The following is a 16,524-nucleotide window of genomic DNA, read 5'->3' as shown; positions in this document are numbered from 1 at the left end:
GTGACCCCAGAACTTCCACCAGACAACTCCTAAACCTGATAAACAACTTCAGCAAAGTGGCTGGTTATAAAATCAACTCAAACAAATCAGTAGCCTTCCTCTACTAAAAAGATAAATAGGCTGAGAAAGAAATTAGGGAAATGATACCCTTCACAATAGTCACAAATAATATAAAATATCTTGGAGTGAATCTAACCAAGCAAGTGAAAGATCTGTACGACAAGAACTTCAAGTCTCTGAAGAAAGAAATCAAAGAAGATCTCAGAAGATGGAAAGATCTCCCATGCTCACGGATTGGCAGGATTAATATAGTAAAAATGGCCATCTTGCTGAAAGCAATCTACAGATTCAATGCAATCCCCATTAAAATCCCAACTCAATTCTTCACAGAGTTAGAAAGAGAAATTCTCAAATTCATTTGGAATAACAAAAAAAACAGGATAGTAAAAACTATTCTCAAAAATAAAAGAACTTCTGGTGGAATCACCATCCCTGACCTCAAGCTGTACTACAGAGAAGTAGTGATAAAAACTGCATGGTATTGGTACAGAGTCAGGCAGGAAGATCAATGGAATAGAACTGAAGACCCAGAAATGAACCTACACACCTATCGTCATTTGATCTTTGACAACAGAGCTAAAACTATCCACTGAAAAAAGGACAGCATTTTCAACAAATGGTGCTGGTACAACTCGAGGACAACATGTAGAAGAATGCAAATTGATCCATTCTTATCTCCTTGTAGACTTAAGTTTTTAATTAGCCACATGCTTCTGCAGCCTTGACAGGTAGCTTGGGAAACACCGCTCAAGAAAGGTTACCTCAGTGGTGTTGACTTGTTGTACCTCTAAAGCGTACAGTCATCTCATCCATACTGTGCTTCTGTGTTTGCCGAAATGCCAAAGGCCTTGCATATCAGTTAAGATGAACTGAGCACCATGCTGCTCAAAATTTACAACCACCAAAATCATGAGCCATATGTAGCTCTTTTCATTATACATTAACCATCATCAAACATTCTGTTATAGAAACACACAATGGACTAAGGCAGACGTAGGAATACACCTTCTCCTCTCTCAAACACTGGCACTATCTCCCACCAAAGAATAAAACCTGTTAGCCCTACAGATCATCTCACTAAAGCCCAAAACTTTCCAAATTTAGGACATGACTTTGGAAGGAGGAAAAGACAAAAGATCACAAGTATGTTACTGTGAATGATAAGCCATGAAACTTTAAGAGTCCTTTCTGTTTACCCACCAAGAACAACACATGGGAACATTCCTAGTCTACTAAGATGGCAGACCTCCAGGATTCATCTGGGCCATGTTTTCGCATAGAAAAATAACCTTAAATGGCTCCACTCTTGGTACTTAAAATGGACTTATCTTCCATGTTACTCTTTGGCCCATTTGTAATAAAGCAAACTTGAGAAATTTGCATAAGCTATCTGATAAATATTTCAATCTTTAAAGTATCGTTTCCTGTCTTACTCCTATGTACAAAAAAAACCCAGATTCAATAAATAAATTAGACTTTTAAAAGCATGTATATGTAGATACATAATGTGTATATTAGCCAAAAAACCTGTGTGTCTGTGTGTGTGTGTTTAGTATATGCGTGTATTATATGAGGCATTTTTCCTGTTTTTATATGTTATAAGTACCTACATTGTATTTCCCACAATATAATTTTAAAATACTGAGCTTCCTTTCAAGCCATCTATTAATAGCCCAGAATGGGCATGCACACATTCAGAGTTATGCATCCAACATGCTTTCTCTGGCTCAGTAGTCACAGCTGAGCAACACACTATAAAAATTCCTTGAAAACCATGAGCTATACTAACGTCATATCTCCATGTTCAATGTGAAGAACACAGATTGTTTTTAAAGTGAACCTGCTTAAAACCATGAGTAGAGTGCCAGTAAACACATCGCATGAGTTCTAATGGACGCTGTCCCACTTTCAGGCCCCTAGAGATTAGTAAAATTCGGCAATGCTTTAGGAGGACTTTAACCAATGTGACTCGTTTCTAATCCATTTGACAACTGTTTGACAGTTCGTTTTACGTTCATTCATAAACAATTCTTTTGTGATATGATGCTCTTGGGAAGCCATTTTACTTATTTACTTTTAAACTGACATGTCCAAGTTACATGTATGTATGGTGTGCAACATTCTTTGATCTATAGAACCCTACTGCATGACAATGAACTATCGAGACAATGGTGATCCTCTAAGATTGGGTTGCCTGGTAACTCTGTGCTCAGTTTTGCTTGTATGTGTGCACACTCTAATGTTTGCACAGCTTCAGAATTGCCTAACACTCATTTCTCAGAATGCACCTCTTTCCCTGGCTAAGCACATGCATATATATACATTGCCAGGTGGCTAACGCAAGATATTTAACTCTGCACTAATCTTTTTTCCCTTTCACTGTAATAAAGTGTCATTTGTGTTCAGACTCTGCTGAAATCACCACAAGTGCTGATCTGAAGAAATCTGAGCGACTGTGCACACACATCACAAGCGAAGGTCAGGGCTGTCATATTTGAAAGCCTTGTTCTCCTGAGGGACAGTAACTGTGATTCAGTAAACCTCCATACCTAAGGGAAATTATCAAGCATGGTGACCACATTCACTTCAGGAGACAACGTCTCAATATGTCCTTATGACCTCTAAAATTTTAAATCATCTTAAGCCTATGCTTCCAAAGGTGAGTAGTCAGCCGAATGCATATTTAAGGTGAGGTGACAGAGAGTCTTCACTCCCTGTTCATGAACTGAACCTTGTAGAGGTTATAGGATGATGAGTCTGCTAAATAAATCCCCCACCCAACTCATAACTTACAATAACTAACAACTTTCATTCTTCCATTTAACATCTATGGATGGCTCAAGTCTGTGTTTCATTCCATTATTAATCTTTGGGAAAGCCTCCCTGCAGCACAAAAGCCATGCTTATAAATTCTTCGCCATGTCTCTGCAAATTAAACAAAATATGCTTTAAGCTTGCTTGAATTCAAAGGTGCTTTGTGATTGATTTGCAAATGTGTCTCAGGCTAGGTCCAAAGATGACAGAGCTACTCACAGTAGCACAGCATTTTAACTTGGGAAAATCCTCATAGGATCGGGTACCTACATAAGAGCAGAAATGGGAGGAGGCTGTAAACTATATCTCATGAGATCTGCATGGAGGTAGGTTCCTTATCTCTAAAGGAGAAATCTTTCCATTTTTGTCAAGAGCATCACCAAGCAAGGTCAGTTGATAAGCAGCTGACCATATTCCTCCTCACTCTGTCATAGTCATCAGGTAAGGAAAAGCTTTTAGAATCAAACACTCATTATAGAGCCCTGGGGATTATAATATGCCAAAGATATCTTTGTCCGCAAAAGGCTATAAACACAGCCACCACAAGTATACCAAGTGAAAATAGTCATCAGCAGCCTCAGGCTATCTATACTGTGAGTCTATGGCAGAGGCAGAACTGGACCACCAGACATGGTCCAAAAGCCAAGGCCTCAGGGAAACCATGGTCTTTAGGGATGAAAATGTCACCACTGACACCACTGAGTTATTGATGTCTGTCACTAGTCAATATCTTTAAAATGGTTTTGTCTTTTTTTTTTTAATGTTCTTACTTTTCATGGGCTCAAATGAAATTCTGGCTGGGATGATACTGGGGCAAAAGGACTCTGCCACTCCACTCCCAGCCCAACAAATCAATGTACCTAAGTACAGGCAGGTTGTCTGTGCTTCTCTAAATATGATTTGGGGGACAAATACCACCATGCTGTGTAACAGTTTGTTGAAAATGCTACTTCTCATACCCGAACCCATACATACTAAACCAGAATCTCTGGGGACAAGGCCAAGTAGTACATTCGGTTTCATGTTGGTGTCTGTGGGGATGCACATGTGTGTGCACATGCATGTGCACTTGAGTTCACATGCATATGCACATGCGTGTGCACATGCACAGAAGACAACCTTTGCTCTCAGTCTTTAAGCACTGTTCACCTTTTCCTTGAGTCTTTGAATCCACCAGGAACTTTTCACAACTAGACTAGGCTGGCTGACCATCACAGGGATCGTCCTGTGTCTCTCTCCCAGTAGTGGGATTATTATCCAGCCACTTCATTCAGCTTAGTTGGGTCCTGCGGGTCGAGCTCAAGGCCTCACACTTGTCAAGAAAGCACCTCACTGCCTGAGACACTGCCCATTCCAAGTGATTCTGATGAAAAAGAAAATTTTAGGAATGATTCATTGCTCTATTTTCTTTTAGCGTCAAGAACTCCACTTTGAAGAAATGATGGTTATGTGTCCAGTAAATATATTTCCCATCATGCCCTACCACAAAGGAAAGCAAAGATGTTCATCGTTATAGCTGAGAGGGGTCTCCAACAGAGCAGGTTTGAAGGAGCCGGGTTCAACTAGGAGGGTTAATCCACAAAAAGAGACAGCATCGTCCTAGGCCTTGTTACACAGTCCTAGTACCTGGGTACCTGGGCCACATCATTCAAAGTCTACATATGAAAGAATAAGAGAGTTAGAAGAAGAGATTCCATAATGTTAGGAATACAGAAGAGACACGAGTGCAGTAACGTGATCTCTAACCTCTGTTCCTAGAGATTTACTCATAGTTATTCTCATTGTTTTGTCAGAGCCAATAGCTAGGGAACCCAAAGAGTGGATTATTACATGATCTCAAGCTCACATGCTACAAATTTCAGAACCAGCACACCTCTTTCACTAATTAGTTTTAATAAAACATAAGGTCAAAAATCAGCATCAGGAGATCTCACAACACAGTTGAGACTGTTGAAAGTATCGACTCCCAAACAGGCCATCATAAAATACATCATGAACTGTGAACAGTCTTGCTCAGTGAGGGAACAGCTCTTCTCTTTAGTCCTCTATAGATGCCATTGGGAGTCTCTCAGGGCAAAACAGAAAAAAAAATGAAAAAAAAAAATGGATGGCTAAGAATTATGCCCCAGTGACCTGCCATGGGGACTATTTTTAAAGACACACTTATCTCACCAGGAGTGACAGCAAGTTATTAGGTTAGGTACCATGGCCAGATAATCCTTCATGAGAGAGGCTGCAGACCATGGCTGCATCCTTCCCACAACCCATATGATGGATGGATGGGAATTGCCCTTGGTTGGTTAGACAGTCAGTTTAAGGAGCCATAAATGTAACGCAGAAGACAAAGAGCTTAGAAACAAAGTACAGTTAGCCTAAAATGACTACAGCCATTCCTATGCTTAAAAAGTTAACCAGATTTTAAGTTTACAAGATCTCTCTGGCTGTAAATGTGGATTCTAACTGTCTTGTACATTTCTTGAGTGGTAGCTATGCACTGAGGTCTTTTATCCCATTAAAGAATACTGTTATGAGGGATACATAACCACAGATTCACACAGTTCTCTCATGATCCTAGTCAATGCATTCCATATCACAAGAAAATGGAAAAGGACATTACAGCTATAGTTCAGAAAGTTTCTCATTATCAACAGAGCATTATCAGTTAATTCCTATAAAACACCGAGAGAAACATTAATACATTCTGTATATTTATATACATTTATATTTAGGGGAATCAGGGTATCACATCAGACCTGATGCCTCTTCCTTCCCTGTACAGAAAGTAATGGTGGTGTAAATAAAAGAAGTGGGGGCTAGAGAAGCAGAGCAAACACATTAGCCACACTTGAAGACGGGAAGGTCTCAAAACTTTCACTCTTTCCCCCTGCTGACTTACATTCCAGAGGATGAAGGAAAGATGGCTTGAACTGTCCTGGCATCTGAGTATTTCCACAAAACTGAGAAAACACTCAACATAGCCATTAGTTTGGTTTGGATTTGAGGAGGTTTCTAATAGGCAAAGGTTAACACTTTACAGCTCTGTGTGTGCTGCAAATAACACAAGCAAACTCTTTCTTACATTCAGACATTCCCCTGGCCCAGGCAAGTGCAACTCAGGATCCTGTCTCTACCATTGCAGAGGGTTCAAATGAACAAAAGCTGTTCCCTCAGCATAGCCTCCTGAGACTGCAGATGACTGCTGACACCTGACAGAGCAGAGTGTTCTGACTCCCTCTCCCCTTTCATTTCCACATTAAAGTTCCAACCTGGATCTCAAGAAAAGATTCCTTGGAGCACTGAAGAAATGAATGAATGAATCTCACACCTTTTATTTCCTATCGTGCATGCTAATGGCCTGTTTCAAAAGCCCTGAGCCAGCACCCAGAGCATAAAATTCTCATAGGTCCTAAACACTATAATAAATGTGCATTATGTTTTCCTTTGAAATCAAACAGGAAGAACTCACACTTTGAAGGACTGTGGTTACATTTCCCCATCCTTAGGCAGTTACCTGTCGGCTGTTTGGGTTTTTTTTTTCCTCTAAAAAGAGAGTACAAGGGGCCATTAAAATAATAAAATTTAAAAACCTTTCTTCCTGTCTTTTCTGGGTAAAAGGCATCAAACAACCTAAGAACCTGAGTTTCACAAACGGCCAGCATAGGAGAGAAAAGTAACTGCCCTACCAAGTTGAAGAAAAGTTCCCAGGTTAAAAAAAAAAATGGCATATGGCTTGCCAAGTACATCCTCCTGAAAGCAAGCAAGATGGCTACATTGAAATCGTGCTTATATGTCACCCATTTGCACCAAGTTTCCTGGGACCTTGAATGGAGAGTCCTTCCCAAATATGGCTAAAATTCTGGCAATCTCAGCAGCTACCATTTGTGGGAATAAAACCGCAAAACTGTTATGTACAAACTCAATTTACATAATCCCAATCCTCAAGTTTTTCTGACTAGAGCAAAACCATAATAAATATCATTCTTAATGTATCACCTCTTCGTTGAGCAAAGTTCAGGGCGCTTGGGAAGAAAAGTCAGTCTATATACATTTTGCTTAAATATTGAGTTTTTCTATATCAGAGTATCTTCAATGCTAAAGTGCCAATTTTCAAAAGGAAAATATGATAGGTGATACTTTCAAGTGCAAATATGTAGTCTGTTCTCTGAGCCCAGTATTTATGTGTTGACCCCACTCCCAACTGAGACAATCTGCTAGGTCACTGGGCTCCCAGAAGCTACATCGAGGAACTTAAGTGTTTCTTGTCCTCAACTTCAGTCTGCAATGCAAATAATATCTTTTGCACCTCATTTAGAGAAGCATATACTCCTTGCTTACTGTATGTGTTTACTGGAGTATCCTCCCCCTGCCTTGGATCAGAGAGGCCTGAAGTTAAAGCACAAGCTCTGGGATCCTAAGGATGGTTCTGGGCACCCCTAGTCAATCACCTGAGTTAAAAACGTATTAACAACTGAAGTGGGTCCTAAACTAGGGATCACAAAGTCCATTTCTCCTTCTGTGCTGTCCATGGTATCCTGTGGACAGTGAGAGGCAGGAGGTGTGTCTGTGCTGCAGTGTCCTGAAAAAGATCTTCCCATCTGTCTTTCCCCAGTGCGTTGCTCACATCAGGACTTGCTCTCGAGTCTCTGGCAGTCGAAGGGCAATCAGACCACCTCCAACCAGAGAAGCAGCAGCCAGAAGGATGGGGACCACTTTGGTTATCCCAACAAAAGAAGCAAAGATAGTGTTTCCCAGGATGGCGCCAAATTTACACAGTCCGTTGAGGATGCCAAAGGCTGTGGCCCTGCAAAACAAGAGGACAGGAAAGGATTCTCAAATGCTGGGCCTTGCTAGATGAGCAGCAGCATGTTCTATCTTTGTTGTAAGAGGAGGAAGTATGAGACTGAAGTTTTTACCCAAATACAAAAACACCGTTTTCATTTTAGCCAACACTGGAAATACTGAATGAAATAAAGATGTAGGCATATCTGGACTTATGGCCACTGTTAACATTTTGGATTACCTTCAAGCTTCTTTATTTATCTTCCCAAGCATATCTCTAACTAAAATACTTACAAGTTGTACTTGCTCACAGAAAAATATCCAAAGTGTGAGCACACTCTCTTGTGGCAATGACTGCCAGCTCACCCTACAATGCAAGTCCCCAAGTGTAAGACTACATTTCCCAGAGTCCCTTGCTACTAGCTATGTGAGTGTGACTTAGTTTGGGCCAATGAGAAAGAAGTGCACTTGGGAAATTTTCTGAGAGAGAAAATGAGCACGCTTCTACTCTCTCTTCCTTTATTATTTTTTTCCTTTTGTCTTACTTCCTGCAACAGAGATAGTCCATGGTGGAGTCCAGGCAAGGGAGACTAAAGACACAGGAGACTAAGTCTTCTGCTCAGACTGCCAATGAGGAGGCTATGCAACGCCTAATCTCCGATGTTTGTTTGGAGTTTCTGTCATCCATGGCAGAACCCAGTACCAGTTATTATCCCCAAATCACACGTCAGTGATAAACTTCAAGAACCATGCAGCCTGTCCTGACCATGGCTGTATAGAGCAGCATTTCTCACTCCATAGGGGTTGAAGGACCCATTCACAGGGGTTATCTAAGACCATCAACAAATACAGATATTTACATTCTGATTCATAACAGTAGTGAAATTACAATTATGAATTAACAACGAAAGTCATTTTATGGTTGGGGGTCACCACAACATTAGGAACTATATTAAAAGGTTGCAGCATTAGGAAGGTTGAGAAACACTGGTATATACGGACAGTATTCTCAAGATGATCATTCCTGGGCTGCAGTTAAAATATTTCCCGTTTCTATCAAAAGTTTAAGGATGCTGGCATACCTTTACAGTTAGATACTAGGTTCTACTATTTATACCTGATCAGCATGGTGGATTTATAAGCTCCAGCCCCAACCCTAGTCAGTCTGTGTTTGCTTTGTTGTTCTCTATCCCCATATGCTTGCTTTTCTAGATAAAATTTAAAGTGATTTTTCCAACTTTCCGGGGTAAGGGAGTCTCATTGAATTTTGAATGGCTTATTGTAATTGGGAAAAATTACAGGAAACTTGACATTTTTATAAGAGTAAATGATCTTGTCCGCGATGAAGCATGTCTTGGTTTCTCTTTTATGTCTTCTTTTATATTGTAGCACAGGTTTGTAGTTTTATTCATGTTTCAGGTTGATTTTTAGATATTTTATCATTTCCACTATTATCAGATTACTTCAACTGCATTTTTAAAACTTTTTGATATGGCTAAACACTTAGATGTTCTAAGATGCTTTTTCCTGATGACCTACTGTTTCTAAGTGTCTCTTCATTTTGCTTCCCTAAATTTCCAACCTGTAAAACCATATCCCATTCAACAAGGACCACCATCCTGTCCCTGCTATTTCTTTGACTCAAAGAAAGAGACTTCAAACACAGTATGCTAGTCAACCAAAGCTCAGAAGTTCTGTCATTGGCTTTGGGAACATCACTAAAATACTTTCAGAACTCCATTTACCCGTCCTCCATACCACGTTCATTCCTCATAAGCACTGAACCATTGTACAAGGTCCCCTTGATGTAGAGAAATACCTACAGGATAATGAACTTGACCCTTTGCTTTTAAACAAAGAGTAAACCCTGGCAGCCCTGAACCACTCTGCTTCCATCCACCATCTCTTCCTTCCTGTCAAGCCCCACCCTCCATGTTGTTCCAAAATCTTCACATTCTCTCCTCTGTTCCCATTGGCAGACCTGGGCTCAGCTACCATAAGGATTGCATGATACAGAAGGCTTTAGTCACTCTTACCGCTATGCTGAGACAGCTTACTCTTATCCTCTGGTTTTTGTCACTCACTCTTATCAAACCCTAGCCTACCCAGGTCCAGGCCGCTGTCACCATCTTAGAGAGAAAGCCCAGCAGACATTTGGAACATGGACTCCAAGATTCAGCAGGAGGTGGGCTTCTGAGCAAAGTAACTCAAACAAGTTCTAGAGGAAACCCCAAAGAAGAACTGACCTCTGGTTGGTGGGGTACAGCTCTACTGTGATCACATCCAGAGCATTCCAGGCAGCGATGCTGGTCCCACAGAACAGGCATTGCCAGCCGATCATCGCAGACTCGCTGTTGCCAAAAAACAGGAAGAAGCAGCAGACTGCAGAGATGAGCATGGAGCCGCCTGTGGAGACAAGACAAAGGTGGAAAGAAACATGAAGCCTGTGTCCTGGAGAATTTGCCCAACCCCTAATCTCACAGGCTCAGCTGAAGGAACTTGTCACCTGAGTTACTAGGTCCAACTTCCACCTGGGAAGAGCACAAGTGGGAAGAATAAAGTCAGACATATTTTAAATACAAATATATACAATGTGTATATATTTGACATGTACACACACAGAGTGAATATACATTAATATACAACTCAAAATTTAAGATATTTAAATTTAACTGCTTTTTTTTTAAGAAATGTAAAAAATAAAGAACCAGAGCCCACAGGGCTTACATTCCAATGTGGACACGTTTGTGGGTAGGCTACAAAGGGAAGATTCCAGAAGGGATGTTCTTCTGCTTCTCCACCTGTTCTGGTTTGAAATTTAAATGGCCCCCAAAAGTACATATATTGAACGAAGGGTTGTCCACAAGACAGCTATACTCAGAAGTAGAGTCTCTGGGGGGCTCTGGGCTCATAAATGGATTAATCATTATGGATTCATAGTTTAATAGCGTCAGAAGGAAGAGCTCCCTATGCTCCCAGGCCACCACGAGGGGAGCAGCTTTTCACTGTTACATTCTCCCTGCCACAATGTTCTGCTCTGACACAAACCCTGGAACAACAGAGGCAAAAAGCCATGAACCAAAATCTCTAACGTCAGGAATCAAAATAAATACGTCTTCCTTCTAAGTACAAAGTCTGTGGTGTTTGGCACAGCAACAGAAATAGAGCTAATACATCCCCATCTCCACCCCCAGAGATCTCTCTGCCCTCACACTGCAACCCCCTAAGAAGCTTGAAACCATTATAGCCCTGATGGGACGAGAGAGGGGCGGGACTGCTCGGTGACCACCACCAGTTTTAGAAGCTCCATCTTTGGCAATGGCTAAGTCCCTCCAGAACCACAGCTCCTTCCAGGTTATTCTTCCACTACTATTTGAGGCCCCACTGGGCACTGGGAATGCTGTTTTCTCTCCTGGTTCCTGACACTATGGAATGACTGCTACCTCCCACTTTTGCCAGTATCTGAGAGTCTTGCCTCCCTGGTTTGCCTCTCAACCCTGGCCACATGTATAAAGCTGTCCATCAACAATGTTTTTTTTCACTACGCCATTCAGGGTGAACTCTCTGACCAGGAATCCTACTGACAGAGATGATAATAAGAGATGCCATTTTTAAAACCCTTTCCAAACCCAGGAAGTCCATCCAGGGGAGTTTAGGAAGTCTTGGGTTAGTTCTGGTCATGACTGAGTGAGCTTCAGGCCTGAAAGGGTCTGGAATCATGTGCGGATGGGGCCAAAAATAGAAAGCAAAAATAGAAAGCAAAAGCAGTGAATCCCAATAAATAAGTGGGTGAGCTCCTTACCGCCATCAGGGCAATGGGAACAAGCATCCTCCTTGCCTGGAATCTAAATGCTTTTCTGACTCTATCAAGAAACGCCTTCCTGATGGGTTCTCACCCTGGAAACACACAGGGACTCAGGGCTGTAAGAACAGTGGAAAGTGTAAGCCTGGCTAAGGAGCTAGGGAAGGATAATGATCCAGAATACTGCCCCATCTGGGAAGGGGCGGGGCTGTAAGCAGACACTCCAGACTCTTTCTAACAGTCAGGAGGGAAGCATAGGGGAAGGAGGCTGGCATCTATGGACCACAAGAGTCCTGAGAGCAATTCCCTCCAAACACATGTTCTGCTCCAAGAGACCAATGTGAGGCTTAGCTAATAATGTGAGGCTTAGCTAATAAATTCTGACTGATAGAACGCCATTGTCAAATTATGCTTTGGTCCAGGATCATCCTCAATTCTGTGTTAATTGATGCGCATGGCCCTTTGCCCCTTCATTTCTATCATCCGGATTCCTCTTCTAATTAAGAGGGCTGAGTTCAAGTTTAAGCCTCACCACTTTCTATCTGTGTGACTCTGAAAAGGTCCTTTATCCACTCCTGCAGTGTCTCATTTTCCCATCTGTAAAATGTTAATATCAACAGTACCCACTCCGTGAGGTTTATGAAATGCTTGGAGCACAGCCTGGCAGACAAGCATCCCAGTGTTAGCTAAATGAAATCTCTAGTTTGTGTCTGTCTCTCTCAATCCATCTTTGGCTCTTTAAACATGAGGACGTTGATGGTCTCAATTAATGTTATATTCCCATAGCTTCCCTCACAGTCTGGCGCAGAAGAAGGACTGTATAAATAAATGTTTATGAAATGAATAAATGAGTGTGTGACTAACAGCTTCGTTATGAAAACTTCTACTCTGCCCTTAACAAAAAATGACTTCTCCCAGACGAGAGCCCTGGGGAGTTTTCAGGACAAAGCTGCAGCAGCCAAGGTACTCTGAGGATCACAGAAAAAGCTGCTTCAAGACAGCTCCCTGCATTCCATGGTGACATGGTGGAAAGGAAGCTTCACAGCGCTCGTTATGAACTGAGAATGTTATAGCTGGTCAACATCCCAACATCTACAAAAAGGCCTGGAGCCTTTCTGTAAAGATGAGGGGTGCAGAGACTGAGCAGTCATGACCTGAGCAGGCTTCCCCCTTCTCTTTTCCCCATATATATGTATTCGTGTGTGTATATACATATATCCCTCCCACCTCCCTCTCTGCCTTCCCCCACCCTCCTTTCTTCCCTCCCCTTCCTCTCTCTCCCTCTTCTTCTCTCTCCCTTCCCACATCTTCCCTTCCCTTACCCTCTTCTCTTTTTCTCCTCTTCTCGCCTCTCTCTCTCTCTCTCTCTCTCTCTCTCTCTCTCTGTGTGTCTGTATGTGTGTGTGTGTCTGTGTGTGTCACTTCCCCCTAACAAAGGTAGCTCAGTCTACAGTACCCATGAGACAACTTCCCATCTTTCTAATGAGATACCAGAGCCAAGATCACAGGCACATCCTGTGTTCATCATTCTGAATATTCATCTCTTAGTTACAATAATAATATCAAGTACAATCCAAACGCCAAGGAACATTTCTTCCCACCAAGACTTGATTTGTTTTCTCTTCTCCAATAAGATGACAATGTGACTGATTTTGTTTCCCTTTGTCTTCTAACACTGGGAAATTTAGTATTCATTTTCTCAATCAACAACATCCTGAAGGCACATCGTTAATGTCTTCTTTATTAATGTGCCTCCCTCCTATCTTCCTAGCACTGCTCTTGGCTCACATTTAGATCATGCTCTCACTGGCCCTCAGTGCACACATTTCACTCCTATTGACCCCTCACAGAGCTGTGTTTCAGTATCCACCAGTGCACACTCTGCTGGAAGGAGGCAAGGCAGATATGAATACAGCCACCATTCCAAAAGCCTACAACATACTGAGCGTTATAAGACATTTGGGCTATATTATGTTTAACCCTCACAAAATCCTCCCAGTTATTATTCCTCATATTACTTGGAAACTGAAACCCAGAGAAAGACATATATTCAAAATCAAATAACCATATGTTCAAGGATTTCAACAAGAGTCTGTCCAACAAAGCCTAAACTGATCATCTGCAACTTAAAATAGTTTTTATTTTTTATTTATTCACCTATTTATTCATGATTTTGTACACACAGAATTTCATCATATCTCTTAGCCCCTCTCACACTATTAAACAATAGAAAGTTACTATCAAATAAGAAAAATAATATGATTTGTCTTAAGCCATCAAACTATCATTAAATAGCATTTTATATATTTTCAATCATAATGCTATGAAGTAGGTATGGTAGATCTGTCATCATCATTATGGGATGCTGATAGAACATTCTAGAAGTAATGGAGAGCCTTGTCCCAGCACTCCAAGCCTTTATACGAAACCCTAGGGTTCTGTAAATGTGCCTCCTTGGTTTTACAGCAGCAGATCCAGCATTACCATGTGTAGTATTTCTTTAAGAGAAGGAAGCAAGCCATTGTGGCCAGGAGACTCAAATGTTCCATCGTGAGCAACTTACCAATCATCTTGAGTCTTCCGATTCTGTCCATAAGCAGGGCAGAAATTATGTTCCCGGGCAAGACAGACAGGCTGCCAAGGAAGCTAACGAGGTAAATCAGAAAATCATTGTCCTCTTCAAAGTCCATGTGACAGCCCTCCTTCTGCTCCAGAAAGGTGGAATTGATAAACCGGCAGCCAATGAACTTGTCTTTGTAGAGGTCTAGGGAGAGAAAGAGGTTTTGGTTCATATGAGATCATGGGAGCTGGGTAAAGAAAAGCAGGTGCATAGATGCCCTCTTTATGGACAAGCTGTGACCTCAAAAGTCCAAGTGATGTTTGACCAAAAATGTAATAACCTGCTCAAGTTCTCTATAATAAAGAGAAATGAACCTAATGCCAATTTTAAAGACATTTTTACATGTGTATTTTTGTGTGGTATGTGTATGTGTGTTCACATGTGTGAGGGCACATGTGTGTGAGCGCACATGCATATTAAGACCTGAAGCTGCTGGATACTCTTCTCAATCACTCTCCATTTTACTTAGTGAGGTGGGGTCCTTCACTGAAAGTAGAACTCACTTATTCCAGCTGGGCTAGCTGGCTAGCTCGCCCTGGGGATCCCCTGTCTCTGCCACACTCTAGTGCTGGGATTGCACACATCAGCCACACCAGCTAAGACTTTTCCTGAGAATATGAACTCCAGTCCTCACACCTATGTGGTAAGCACATTATCCAAACCCATCTTCCCAGCCCCTGAGAATCCTGCCTGTCCAATAATGTGACACAGGGGGCCATGCAATGACTGAGACACTCCTCTGAAGTAATCCATCTTAGAGAGTAGAACTTAAGAATTGGGGTTAGGGACTGGCAAAATAGTAAAGTGATGTCTGAGAAAGGATGAAGACCTGTGTTTGATCCCCAGAATCTACATTAAAAAACTGTAATCCCAGTGCAGAAAAGATGGGAGCAAATGGATGGCTGAGACTTGTCAGTCAGCCAGTCTAGCCTGATTGATGAGCTTCAGGTCCTAGTAAGAGACTCTGCCTCAAAACACAAGGTGGAGAGCAACTGAGGAACAACACACACACACACACACACACACAGAGAGAGAGAGAAACTGTCTACACACATGAATTAGGACCCACCTGATCTATCTACTGCAGACCCCAGGCAGTATCTTATCGAAAACCCCAAACTTTCTCAAAGAAAAAACTACTTGATCTGAAAACAATTCACATCTTCTGACACTATCAAAGAGCAACTTTTCTAGTAGAAAGAATGCTAACTAGGGAAGTCTTGGTTGGGATGGCTGACCCTATCACAAACACTCGTCTTCCTGAGCACCTACCTACAAAACCAAAGGTGTACAGGGACCAGACTCAGGTGGTAACGTGCCTGCCACACAAGCATATGATCTGAGTTCAGATCCTTATCCCCTGTGTAAAAAAGCTCCAAGTATAATAGCATGTTCCTATAGTCCTAGATTTGGGAGAGCAGCCACAGGAGGATCTCCAGAGCTTACTGACTAGGTAGTACAGTTGAGTCAGGGAGCTTCAGAGTTAGTGAGAGACCCTGCCTCAAAATGTAAGGTAGAGTGATTGAAAGCTATTCAGTATCAACCACTAACTTTCATATGTGCACACACACACACACACACATACACACACACACACACACACACACAACCAACCCTGTGGTAAGTATGCAAATGAAAAGCCATCACTTGAACTTGAAAGAATAAAAGGGTTGTTAACGACAATGGAACTTCTTATTTATTATCTTTTAAGATAAAGCTAAGAAGAAATTCAGGAAGGTGTGTCTAATAACAGATTATTAAAGACCAAATAGTAAAGCTTCTGAGGCTGGAAACATGAGGAGAAAAGGTGTTGTGTAAACTATCTGTTGTCCAAAAGGAGGAAGCATAAATAAGGACATGAAGCAAAGAGATTTTTGAGCCATCTCATTGAGAAATGGATTCAAGCTCCATCTCTTTGCTACCTGTAGCCTTGATCAATTGCTTAAGTCTGTTTCCTCAGCTCTAAGGCATGGATAATCAGAATACATTTCTCCACTGAGACCCCGATGGGCAGGGCTCTGGTAATACTCAGGGAGCTCCCTTGTGTCCCTGCTGCGCTGAGAGGTCGTTAAGCCAGGATGAGCACAGTCGAAGTAGCATGAGTGGTGGAACGGAGGGATTCCGTGCTTTGTTTCTAATCGTGAAAATCTGAAACAGTGTGATTCTAAAATGTTCTTTGTGTCTTGCCTTATGCACTGAGTCTGGACAGAGGTAGCAATTCCCTTTTGATTTATTACTGGTTTTTAAATGTGCAAGTTTTAAATTATGCACAGTCTCCATGAATGAATCAGGGCTGGAAAACACAGCCTTCCCAGAATGCTGGTTTTATGAATGTCATACTATATTGTTGTACAGCATCAGTCTCGTTCAGGTGAGGACATTTGACCAGAAGTTTTGCTTCAATTTATATGTGATTTTTAAAAACCTGAGGTATAGACTTACCAAATGC

General features: G+C 41.6%; 1 protein-coding gene across 8 annotated transcripts in view; it reads right to left on the bottom strand.

The window, feature by feature from the left end:
• Positions 1-4,750: 4,750 nt before the first annotated feature.
• The window catches only part of Sv2b (synaptic vesicle glycoprotein 2B), a 172,393-nt gene continuing 160,619 nt past the window's right edge, over positions 4,751-16,524 (bottom strand). For 6 of the 8 annotated variants that reach the window (XM_028776674.1, XM_028776672.1, XM_028776673.1 and 3 more), the window contains 3 exons: positions 14,019-14,219; positions 9,900-10,059; positions 4,751-7,675 (listed from right to left, as the gene is read on the bottom strand). In XM_028776674.1, coding sequence (XP_028632507.1) covers positions 7,492-7,675; positions 9,900-10,059; positions 14,019-14,219 — 545 coding nt within the window. In that variant the 3' untranslated portion in view covers positions 4,751-7,491. The remainder of the gene's footprint in view (positions 7,676-9,899; positions 10,060-14,018; positions 14,220-16,524) is intronic. The other 2 variants (XM_028776679.1, XM_028776678.1) reach the window with 2 other exon arrangements.

Source organism: Grammomys surdaster, unplaced genomic scaffold (assembly GCF_004785775.1).
Source record: "Grammomys surdaster isolate TR1022 unplaced genomic scaffold, NIH_TR_1.0 271, whole genome shotgun sequence".
NCBI lineage: Eukaryota > Metazoa > Chordata > Mammalia > Rodentia > Muridae > Grammomys > Grammomys surdaster.
The sequence above is the reverse complement of the archived record's forward strand: the minus strand, read 5'-3'. Positions and strand labels throughout refer to the sequence as shown.